General features: G+C 38.5%; 2 protein-coding genes across 8 annotated transcripts in view; one reads left to right on the forward strand and one right to left on the reverse strand.

Moving 5' to 3' along the window:
* Positions 1-10,245, reverse strand: part of LOC125762133 (diencephalon/mesencephalon homeobox protein 1-like) — a 56,465-nt gene extending 46,220 nt beyond the window's left edge. For both annotated transcript variants that reach the window (XM_049423937.1, XM_049423936.1), the window contains exon 1: positions 7,033-10,245. The gene's annotated coding sequence lies outside the window, so the exon portion shown is untranslated. The remainder of the gene's footprint in view (positions 1-7,032) is intronic.
* The window catches only part of LOC125762128 (chromosome transmission fidelity protein 18 homolog), a 92,052-nt gene that overhangs the window by 64,243 nt on the left and 15,408 nt on the right, over positions 1-12,401 (forward strand). For 5 of the 6 annotated variants that reach the window (XR_007418167.1, XR_007418168.1, XM_049423921.1 and 2 more), the window contains one exon: positions 11,192-11,263. Coding sequence is in view for 3 of the 6 variants with exons in the window: in XM_049423921.1 (XP_049279878.1) it covers positions 11,192-11,263 (72 nt within the window). In the remaining 3 variants the exon portion in view is untranslated. Of the gene's footprint in view, positions 1-11,191; positions 11,264-12,401 lie in introns of those variants that run through there. The other variant, XR_007418169.1, reaches the window with a different exon arrangement.

Consider the following 12,401-nt stretch of genomic DNA (forward strand, 5'->3'; position numbering starts at 1 on the left):
TCATGGAGGCGATAGAACTCCACTGGCCCGGCCTCGTCATCACGATCTAACTGTCGGAAACTAGCTTATAGTAAAGGAATTGAATTAATCAAGATGGATGGCTGTCTCGCTGCGTTTAAATGCACCAGTCGGACCACCTTTTTTAGTTCCTTTCTCGTTCCCTTGGAACAAAACAAAACCAGGACAAATATTTCATGATAAATTGTGTGGGATAGCAAAGATGAGAGGCAGGAATTCACACGCTAGAAAAAATTACACCTTCATACCGAAACACAAACCACTTGAGCCTATTCAAAGTCCGTATGCCGTCACTTTTCCCACCTTCACGGCATTAATTGAATTCCTGCCAGCTCATCTGTTCCAATTTGCGTACTGTTGTTGGTTAAACCACCACTTAATGGCATAGGGAAAATGAATTTAGCAGCCTCTTGAAAAACGCCTCTACAAACCTCTGGCTTGGAACGGAATTCAGTTTCGGTCGCTTTTGTTTTCGGGCCGAGATGTTATCGCACCCCTTTTGAAGACTATTTACACTCAAATTCTGCAAAATATCACGCGAATCGTGTTTGTGTCCTTAAACGGTCGCTACTCGAAAACTTCACTCCTTCAAATCTTTACGTTCTTTCGTGATCTTCAAAGATCGTGTGTGCTCTGCGCTTCGGCAAGGCTATAAAATGTTTTGCTTCATTCAATTATGCGTACGGAAATGGAAAATTACACATACATAAACATGTGCGCGCTCCATTTGTCATGGACTTCTTGCGATGTGCGTCAGCAGGACTGCGCATGATGATCGAGTGCTTCTGATAAGAGCCCGATGGTTGTAGCCCGCATTTTTGTTTAGGTTTGTTGTGTATTTGCTTTTTGTTATTCAATCTGCATGCGGTGTACTTTTTAATGGGGTACATATGGTGTGCCTTCAATCACGCGGCCAAGGAGCAAAGGGAAACACTTCAATAGTGTTATGACGTATCCCAACAATTTTGAAAAGTGGTGATTAAGAAGTAAAAGCAGTTTATATGATGAATAAAATATCAATGAAAATTTTTATTGTTTTATGTTTTATTTCAATTTTTTTTAAATATTTTCTATTTGCCAGTAAGTTGCAAAAAAATTAAATTTAACTCAAAACCATTTCTTTGTTTCTGGCACTACACCCTAAGGTGACGTATAGGGCTTGCCATTTCTTGCTGTTCTTGAATTAATTTATCAGCAGAATATCCAATCCAGCGTGCAAATGTAGGGTACGGATGAAATTTTGGTAGCGATCATGTCGTGTCAGACCGGCGCCGCTACTCTCGAAGAATTTAAAGAAGCTCGAGCACAATAAATAATTTCAGATCACCCAAACTAATTCATATTCATAATTTAATTCCATAGCAATAAGCGATATTAAATCTAAAGATTCATTTTTTTCTGCCCCAAAACCAACCTTACGCTACAGATCGTGTTCAAGAAAATGATCCTAAAAAGCCGGTGGCTCACAGAACTAATCGACACAAATTGAATTAATTAATTTTAATTTATGAAAATGTACATCGTCCGCCGCATCATCCGCGTCGTCAATTAGTGTCACCGTAGTACGACGGTTGCTGCTGCCCAAGTTTTGCGTACAATTGTGCGTAAACGTCACTGAACATAAACCGATACAAACTGCCACACACAACTCGTATGATGGTCGACTAAAGTATGCTTCCCCTTCCGTGCTTGACGGTACTTAATTTAATTCGTGTGAGCTACTAAACTCATAGGTGGATAAACCCTTCTAGGCTTTCCAGATGCATTTTGTGCTATCGTTCATTTTTGTTTGTTTCCTTTTTATTTTCATTGCTCTCCCTGAATACCAGAATCACAATGCATTTGTTGTTCAATATTATCAAACCTAGATCAATTTGTTGATATCCACATCAAATGGTTGTAACAATCAATTCTAACGCCGAGCTTACGATGGCTTATGCTGGTCGAATATCGTGCATGGAGAACTACCGAGGCGTCATAAATCGCAGCCATTCTCCAGCGATCATTTGGCGCCTTCATTAAATTGCACGTGCTCTAACGAAACATTTTCCCGACGGATTGATGCAGGATAGACACAATCGAGTTACATTCAATGACCAGCATTACTATCAACGAAACTAATGCGGCATTGATTAAGATGCGACTATTAACACGATAATAGAATAATCGAAATGGTTGCGCAAGGATTATATTAGAAAACGATTATTTAGAGTTTTAATGATCTTCTTTCGCACTAGATGTATTGTAAAAAAAAGAATCACATTTATGCTTTTAAACTTTTTCCACATAATTTTTTTCCAGAGAGTCAAGTAACTCTGTCGTTTTATTTTCTGCTAATCATTGAGCTCGAACATCTGTTCCGGTTGATCCGTTGCAAAGTGTCGCACGTCAAACTCTCACCCAGAAAAAAAACTGATCTACCTAGGCTGCACCGTGCACTGACCTTGGCCTGGGATTGGCCTGGAGGGCGAGCACCGAGCTCAGCCTCATCTAGTAGTCAAATTTCATTCTATTATAGCTCATCATATTCACATAATACATCCGTCATAAATTTAAAACAATTTGCTAGCACTGGACATCACGCATCGGAACGCGAGAACGATCCGTCCAGACGCGAATGGCCACCGTCCACAATTTAGCCAAACACCGGCGACAGCAGCAGAGTTTGATAGTTGGCTTGCTGAGGGTTTGTTGTTTTTTTTACGACCAGCGTCTCCGGTTCGGGTAGGGTGCTGCAGATGGTCATTGAAAAGTTTTGCAGTATCATAGCACATCACTTTAGTCGAGCTGGTCATTTTGTCGCCCTCGCTCAACTGGATGTCTAGCTGGCGGAACTGACCGTTGGCATCAGTTTTGCGGAAACTGGTTGATAGGGCTGTTTCGATTAAACATTCATCGACCTCTGTACCCATATACAGTACAGGCGGAACTTACTCTACATACAGATTTAGAAGTGACAAGAATACCTAAAAAAAGGACACATAAAAATAGGAGAGAAGTTCAGTTAGTAGTGCACAGATTGCTCTGGAAAGTGACTAAAATTGCGTCACAGCTCGGCACGAATCGGAAAGGGATGTTTTATGCACCGGTAGCAGCAACACCAGTTCACTGAAGCGAACAGATTGATTGATCAGCAGTTGAGTTTTGCAAATATGTGACGAAAGTCTAAAACGGCCGGGAAATGAAATTTGCTTTCCAATCGTTTGTATTTCATAAATGTATGTTATGAGGTCATGCATCTAATAGAACGACTTAATAACGTAGAAACTCTTTTTTAAATCTTTCCGTGTGTATATGTTTTAATTTTTTGTTGTCTTTGTTTATTCTTTAAGGTTATTAAAATACTTTAAACTTACATCGTTACGTTTGAGTATCTTGGAACGAGTTCTTTTACATAAAACTGTTGAAAATATTTTTCACCAACCGTATTTCACTCTAACTTGTATACCACACCATGCAATTTAAACTAGTAACGATGCGCACGATAATTTGGCCACGATCCATGGACATAATGCTCTGGCGTGAGCCTCTACGATGTACCGAGAGGTGGTCAGGCCAGACAAACTCAATCCATCGACTGATACTGCGATAGTGCTGCAGTATGATGCTCGCGCAAAATGATGCTGGCACGAAATTCACGACGCAGCGGCAATAACGACACGACGACGATTTTTCTGTTTCGTCAGTACACGGATACACCATGATTATGATGGTGACGGGCGTGATGACGGCGATACGTATGCAGATAAATTTAAATTATTAATTTAATTTAATTCAATGAAATCTAATTTAATAAACGGTTGGTTGATATTTTGTTTTAAGCTCTGTCGCCATCCGCTTGTATCGCACGGGGGTACTGTCTTTGGTTTTAAAGTGAAACCAGCACTTTTCCTACCAGCTAGAACAGATGTGTGAGTATTGCAATCTTTACCGGTGGGTGTCGTTTATGTTGCGTTCTTTGCGGTGTGGCTACATGGTTTAGGTGCAGTTGCACCCATGATGCAAATGGAATTTGTTATGTAAACAAAGCAAGAAGCAATCGTGGTGATGATGAGTTTTGATAAAGTATAAAAGGACCATGTTTAGGATATATTTTTAAAAATAAGTTACCTTGATTGATGATTGATTGATATGTATAAAAAAAGATTTTAATTTTAAAATCAAAACAAAATTTGATGTACTAAAGAAAAGTAGAGCAAATTTGTGAAACTCTTTTGAAGCTATATTTTCATTCCTAGTTTAAGATCCTACCTAACAGTCAAAGTGTGTAAAAGAGTTGTTTCGAATCTAATAATAGCATATTAATCAAGTGGCCTCTTTCTTACAAACATTAACAATCGCCTTCCGTTCATTTACTCGTTGACTGTCTCTATTTTTAGCAATAGCCGCCTACAGTTAACTACACTATAAGTGCGATAAGATTTATTAATTTTAACCTGAACTTAAGCGAGTGTATTCACACTAAACTGCAGAAAAGAAGTTCACCATACACTTTCTCTCTGGACATAATGTTCCTCATTCGTAAACAACCTCAATGAATCCGCGCAGAAATCCCTTTTAGGATGCCGAATTGCGTAGGTTAGATGCAAAAGGAAGGTACAGTATTTGTCATGTTTAGCTAAAAATAGACACGATAGAACCACCGGAAGATACTCATGAGTTAAAGTATGCCGGAACCTCCGCGGTTTGCTAAATGTGGAGCTTTCAAGTCATCCAGTGTACCTCATGCATGTATGACGATGAACCCGGAAAAGCGATGTGCAATGAGAGGAAAGGGAGTTGCATGGTATACTGAAGTATATGAGTATGATCGCATGTTTGCCACAGTGGGAGGCAAGTGCAATGGTTTGAATTCCATTAATTGTGGCCAATTAAATCATGCTCGGAGTGGGTAATGGTATAGAGTTTGTTAGAGAGCAGGAGGGAGATAATAAAAAGAGAGTAAGGAGTACTAGCAATGTTGCTGTAGTTTGTGTATTATTGTTTTTAGGTATCTCAGCTCATAAATAACATATCACATTTTAAGGAAGGGGATAAGAACCTACTACGGAATGCCCATGATGTTGTATAATTTTTAATATTATTTTCAAGATCTCTGTGCTTTATTGTGACAATAACATTTGCAATTATTGATTTATTTATATTGAATTGTGATTTATTTTCATTCATATATTACGAGAGAATTTTAAAACAATCTAAACAACAAGAAAAAATCCTATAAACAACATACCAGCTTCCCTCAAGTGAAAACGAGCATGGAAACATTTGACCAATCCCACCAGCTTGCCAGGGCGGATTAAATCGAATTAAATTAACAAAAATTAATTATTCACTTTGGGATGCAATTTAAGTTGATCAACATTGGACGGGCAGGTAAAACTCACCGTAAAACCTTTGACCCACAGGGAAGCGGTGCAGAATGAAGTAGGAAAAAGCTTTCCCTTTCGGAGACCGGTTAAGTTCGACGAAAATGGATACCGCTTTTCCAGCGGCTTTATGGAACGAGACAAAATGTACTCTTTTCTGCTTAATCTCGCCCGCTTTCCGGTGTTTTTTTGGCACCGCAACATAGATTTATACGTTATGGTAGGCCTCGCTGTGGAAAGGTGGTAGGAGGGAAGGGGGGAGGGGTTTCAAAATGGTGGTGCCATTTTTCAGATAAAATCCAAACCGATTTCCCCAACCCCAAAACCGTAATCGCATTGCCGAGGTTTTGCCTGGGCTCAGTGAGCGGATCCTGTTGTGCAATTTGCTGTTGCATTCCAATGGTGTTGCTGTTTTCGTGCTCGCAATATACCAATATGAAGGCAAAGAGTGCAAGAGAGACAGGACAATCGGTTCTTTGGGGGCTAAGGGTGTAAAGTTTGCAAAATGAACCAACCCCAAAGGCAATTTTCATATGTACTGCATCACTGGGTATGTACGAAATGTGTCACGGATGGGGTAGAACGCATTATTTGCACTACGGTCAAGTTCAGGACACTCGATGGTGATTGTGGCAGGAAGATGAAGCGAAGGAAATGAATTCGATTGGAACCATTTGATTTCCTCGATCAAGCAGTTGGGCAGAGATTTTACAAATAATTTCACAACGATATCGGCGTGCTCTCAATTGAATTTTCAGTCGACCAACACCAATCGAATTGATTTAACTGTTCATTTGAAAGCATTGTTTATTTTAAGCGATAATGCAATAATAACCGTTGTGTGTGCCGCTTACATAAAACCGGTAGAAAAGCTGAATACCCTTAACATATCAATGATTTTTTGTTTTATTCCTGACTTTTCTATACAAACGTTTTTATGTCAATACAAAATTAATTATTTATCGAATAATTATAAAACGGAAATTAGTTTTTAGTTAAAGAATCTCATAAAGTGAAACATAATTCGTTTAATTTGTATGTTAATTGTTAATTTGTATTAATTTGTATGTCATAAATCGGATTGATTTTGTATCAATCAATCGCTTTTATATAAATACAAAATTTATAAATTATTTTCCTTATAATTCCTGTTTTAATGTTCAGTATCTATTAAAAATAGACATTATGCTAAACTTCATATAAAACTAATGGAAATTCATCCAGTATTTGGCGATGAGTATCCAGCGTCTTCGGCCTGCTCAGTATGCTCACAGGTAGAGACCCTGGAGCACAAATTTGCAAAGTGCGTAAAGATATCATATCCTTGGAGCATACTGTTGGAAGAAATAGCATTTATCTTTTCGGGCAATTCCATAAACTTCCTTTCCCTCCTGTTACCTGTTTTAAGTAACATTAGTTCAAGTAAGAGGACTTTTATCCTACGTTTGCTCTGTTATCCTTTTATCCTACGTTATTTGCAATAACGTCATCCACATTGTTGGAAACAACTATATTGTGATTGATGTAACAATTCTTAAATGTTCTTTGTAAACCCTGTACGTCATCCCTTTATGTATTCCATTCATTGTGTAAACTAGCGTGTAACTAGTGCAATTATCCCATATTGTCTCAAGCTTTCATCACATACCTTATTCCCGTCCGTGAAAATCTTGACTCTTTTAAACGAGGTCCAAGACCCCGCTAACTGGTCCACCTGGAAAACTGCAACCGCAACGGGCAGAACGCAATCGATAAAAGTATACCTGCTGTGCCAGGTATCGTTTTGTTTGAAACTTCTTTCAAACTGATGTGTACCTTTTTATCAGTAAAATATTCCTACACACCCTTTATCGCACTTACACACAAAACTATTTGGTTTTATGTAATTATATAAGGTTTAAATGATTTCTGATTTCAGTTTTAATCTCAATAAATTTTTCACCAATCACCAGACTAACTGTTTAGAACTGACTTTAGAACTGTTTATATTAATACACGCTATCACTTTTCCCGACGGTATTTTTTCAATCCTGAAATTTACTTGATAGCTTTGGTTTACAGTATAAACAACGCCGTGAATGATAAAAACGCTCTTATTCAATAATTATTTATTTTATTGTGTTCCGATTCACTGTACAACACTTCTTTCTCATATCACGATTTAAATTACTTCACACCGAATCACAAGTTCGAACAACAACCGCACAATGTACTGTGGAAAATTCGTTATTTCCTTTGATTTGCGCCAACTCGATTGGGCTGTCCAATCGAAACTGTTGTGTTCGCTTGGGCAAGGAAGCGCCAGAAATTTATTGTCCCGCACGCGTCACTTACGCGACTGACATCGAACGACTGACAGTTTGCGGAGGTCTAGCAGGACTTCTTCACATGCATGTTCCACGAATGTCACCGATTTCTTGCACGTACAGCTTGCAAACGCACACTGAGCGAGTACTATTCGAGGGTTGTCGCTTTTGGGTGGTGCACGATTGATATCAACACCCCGGTCCGCGTTCTATTACGGTCGTTATCCAATTTGTCCCACTCGCGCACATCGCACTAGCCTGCCTATTCTTTCCTACACAGTCATCTAACGCAAAAGCGGCCGTAGATGAGATCTTCCTCCCCGTTTTCCAATCGGAACGCACGCGGATGCTGTCGAGCTCTCGTTTGCGCTTACGCAAAAATGCAATGGCGTACAGCACACGCGACCCACGTGCGCATGTATAGGTAATCGAATTTCTCCGCCATCGCACTCGAGCGGTTCGTGCAGGACATTTTCCAGGGAGGGTTGATGTTGGATGGACCAGGAGCCGGCCTTTCAATTGAATGAAAACGATAAAAATATAATATTTGCATTTTTTTAGTAGCACTGGTTGATGTTCGTTTCTTTCTTACGAAAAAAGTAGTGGAAAAAGGGGAAATTAGGTGGTAGGTGGCAGGATGTGTGCGGTGTGCAGTAGGTGCATGATGTGGGGTGGAATTGGACAGGAATTTAATCAACATATGATACTCGTGGTGGCAGAATGATAAGACGAGAGAAGGGTGTGATCGCTAGTGTGACAGGGAAGGTCTTCATTTTCCCCTTACGACTCTGAAGCTCTCAATGCAATACTCCCTCCAACGAATCTTTCTCATGTTTTGCTATGCGATGAGTATCTGTATGAAACTGTAGTGGCGCTTGCGTACGTTCTTCACATGGGGAAGAACATTTTCCTTATAATCGCCGAGAAAGCATGGAAACGGATGAATTGTTTTGGAGACCATTGAATGGAACTCATTGAGATCGGATTGATTACCTACTGAACAATTGTTGGAATGTTTCGATCCAGCTAATGAACGGAGTTTACGTTCAGGAGTTTACGTACACCTAACACAGTTCAAACCAAAAAGGATCTTCCTGGGCTAGGAGTTTGTTTCGCATGTGTTGTAAAAAATAATCTGGAATGGCAATGTCCCCATGTATCAGATTATTGATTAATGATCGTATCGTAATGTATGATTTTTACATTACGATTAGACCAGGAGTAAATAGAACTTGTCGAATGACTTAACTCGTACAGTTTTTACAGATTGTTCCAAAAGAAAGAGGTAATTGGCAGGGCTAAACTATTGACGGACGAATGTTCTCAACCTCTTGCTAAGTTTCAACGTGGACAACATTTGATTTATTTCAATGGATTTTTTGTTACGCTTTATTTTTATACAGCTTTTGAATATTTTATGATATGAAAACATTTAATTTTATATCAAAGTTGTGTACAAGGAATTAATGAAAACACTCAATCCCCTGGAATTATCATTTATTGTTTCTACGTTATACGTTATCAATCTACTGTAAATTTCACATTTTTACTTATGAAAGCGAAACACATTCAACAAACAACATCAAAGATGAGCCTATAATTCTAGCAAACAAATTTCAAATACACTTGTTCTACCTCAGAAAAAAATACCACACCGCGATGGAGAATGAATAATTTGTTTTTCTTTTACCCTTCCCGGTAAAGCTCCACAATCTTAAAAAAGATTACCAAACCTAACTGCAAAATGGGTGAAAGCACGGAAGGTCGGATATCTGAGAGTTGAAATCATCTATTTGATGTCCATCTGCACTTGAGACGCATTTAAATGCATTTCATCGGCTAACCGTGTACTGGTGCTGGTTGATGTACAAGCCCAAGTCGTAGTTGTAAATCGAGACACAACCATGGTTCGAAGAAGAAGGAGAGATAAATAACAAATAAAAATGTCATCTCAAGGCTTGGGTTCAATCGGAATATTTGATGAACGCAACGTTTTACAAGAAGCATTCGATGCAAACAGTGCATTTTTTCTTCATAGTGCTATAATATAGATGGACTCAGTTTTTTGCTTTTATTAATAAAAGTTGGCACGGAAATTGAATAGTTGCACAGAAAAATTGCAACGAACGGTAGGTAAGGTTAGGACGTGAGTTCGCAATAGGACCTTATTCGTAAATACCGGCACAAAACATAAATACCCTTTTTGTAAGATTGCAATCAGATGCAAGCAAAGATAAATACTTCAACTAAATGGAAAAGGCTGCAAGCATTCTAAAGCGAAAAAATTGAATGATGCTTTTACTCAACCTTAAATCTCTTCTTCTTCTTGGCTTAACGACCATTAACTTGAACGCCATGCCGACCATATCTGGCACACTAGACGTATTTTTACCACGTATCTGGATAGTCAGTTCTTGCTACGGGGATGAGATTTGATATCTAGTTCTGTTGCGTGGAATTGACGCCGTTTGTAGCATGCATCCAGAAAAATAAAATTCGTAGAGCCACAATGGTTTGACTAACAGCTGTGCACAAATATCTTTAGCATTGATAAACCTAGTTCGCAAGGGATTAGCTTTACGATAGAAAGCCTTATTTATTTGATATATATAATTCAATATTTTAACATTTTTAAAAAAGGTGATAATCAGAAAAGCTACCGGATACTAAACTATTATATGAGAAGAAACCCAATGAACAAAATTAAAATAGCAATATGAAAGCACGAGAAGGATTTTCACATACCATCCCCTGGAAAACCCTGGAAAAATCTAATAACAAGAAAACCAATAAAATTTATTACCTTCGTAGCAATTGGGCAAACAACCCAATGCAAACGGGTTGGCGAACGGGATGGAGCCCGGCTAGAAACGATGGTCCATTTTCCATTAAGATAAATTCCAATAATAGAGGTCATTTATATCCTCGAATTGAGTTGCTCCCGTTTTGCCGTTGGTGTGTTATTTCGGATATAAGTACGCTCGTAGCCTTTCGGACCCTTTAGCTTCCATCCGCCACAACCACCCGATGCTTTAGCACTAACGAAGTAAAAGGTTCCGGTTTCGGTTTGTTTCGCCTTTCGGTGGCGAGGACAGAAATGTGAGAAATGTGGGACGCTTTATATCTTTGCAATACGTACGCTGTTTGGAATGCAGACGGGCAATCCTTACGTGGCACAAACAAACAATTGCTTTCTTTCGCATCCTAGACTCGCAACGAGTGCCCCATGTGCTTTCTTGGTTGTGTGTTGCGGATTGGAATGGCGTAAGCTGCTGCCCCGCTCGAAATCCAATCACTTAACGAAAATGGGAGCCAAAAACCATTCTGGACAGTATATTCGTAAATCGGATTGCATGAGCTTTTTTTCTTTCATTTTCTTGGCAAGGGAACTCTAACTGGGCTCTTGGAGAAGGTCTCGGAGGTCCAGTTAGGGTTATTTTGTTTTTTGGTGATGTGCAATGAAATGATTTTAAATTTCAAAATTATCTTTTTTCGTTTCAGTTCGAAATATACGTACATATGTTTGGATTACGAATAGGTAGATATTGGACACCAGGTTTCCTCTCAACCAAGGTGAGTTTAATATATCAAATGTTAAAAACACAGTTCTCAACTGGGATTAGGCTTTTCGGTGCAAGTCTTGAACTATAAAACCACTTTTTTGGCTACAAGTAATGTAGCTTTGGTAGGAGGAAATATGTACCTACTAAACAATGCAAAATCCTTATAGTCCAAACATTTTGGGAAAAATTAAATATTCATTGTTAAGTATATTCATCATGGCAGTCCCAGAAGTAATATAATTTCATTACAAATTCATTTTCTTGATTGTATTGTAATGAGATGAGATTGTATTGATAATGATCATGAAACTATTGATGGCTTACATTCTCAAGTTAGTTTAACATCATTTTCTACCCAAAATATTAATTCAATGCTTATTTACAAAATTTTAATTTTTCGAAATATTTGCAATGAACAGCGATTACAACATGATTAACGTCATTTAATTTAGAATAAAATCAATCGTATTGCATACTGTGCTGATATATGTGGCATACAAATTGCATACTGACAGGAGTAACCCTTCAAGCAATGAAAGCTCATTTTTCGCCGTCGCTAACGAAAGGGCGAAAATGAAAGCTTCCACGTGGTTGGCTTCCCGCACATTCAAACGGAAATCGTAAGAAAAAACATACCATGCTGGATTCACATTTCCCCTTGGTTTTAAAATAGAATAGGTTTGCATGGATATTTTCTTATTAAAGTATTAAAATTAAAGAATATTTAACTCGATGCTGTTAGAAAATTTTCAGTAAACCTTGTTTCAGTTTTCTGTTCACGTGTTCCAAGATATAGACCTTCCTGACAAGGCGTTGGGACCTTATCTTACCACCTTTCTAAAGTTCCAATTCGTTGCATTGAACTAATTTGTTTAGAATCATTTCAAATAACAGCATGAAAGCTCACATATGACGGAATAGAACTAATAATATAATAACTGTTTGATTCAAATATCTTCACCAGTATTTTGCCCCATCAATGTCACAATAATTTCGTTGCATATTTGCATGTCAAACAGGATGCACTGGCTGTCGGCAAATATATTGAAAATGCAACATTGCGTTCCCTTTGTTCTTTCCGTGGTCAAAACACGATGCGATGTGCATAGTACACGCGATACTCTGTTGCACCCAAGCTGAAACGATGG

Source organism: Anopheles funestus, chromosome 2RL (assembly GCF_943734845.2).
Source record: "Anopheles funestus chromosome 2RL, idAnoFuneDA-416_04, whole genome shotgun sequence".
Taxonomy (NCBI): Eukaryota; Metazoa; Arthropoda; class Insecta; order Diptera; family Culicidae; genus Anopheles; species Anopheles funestus.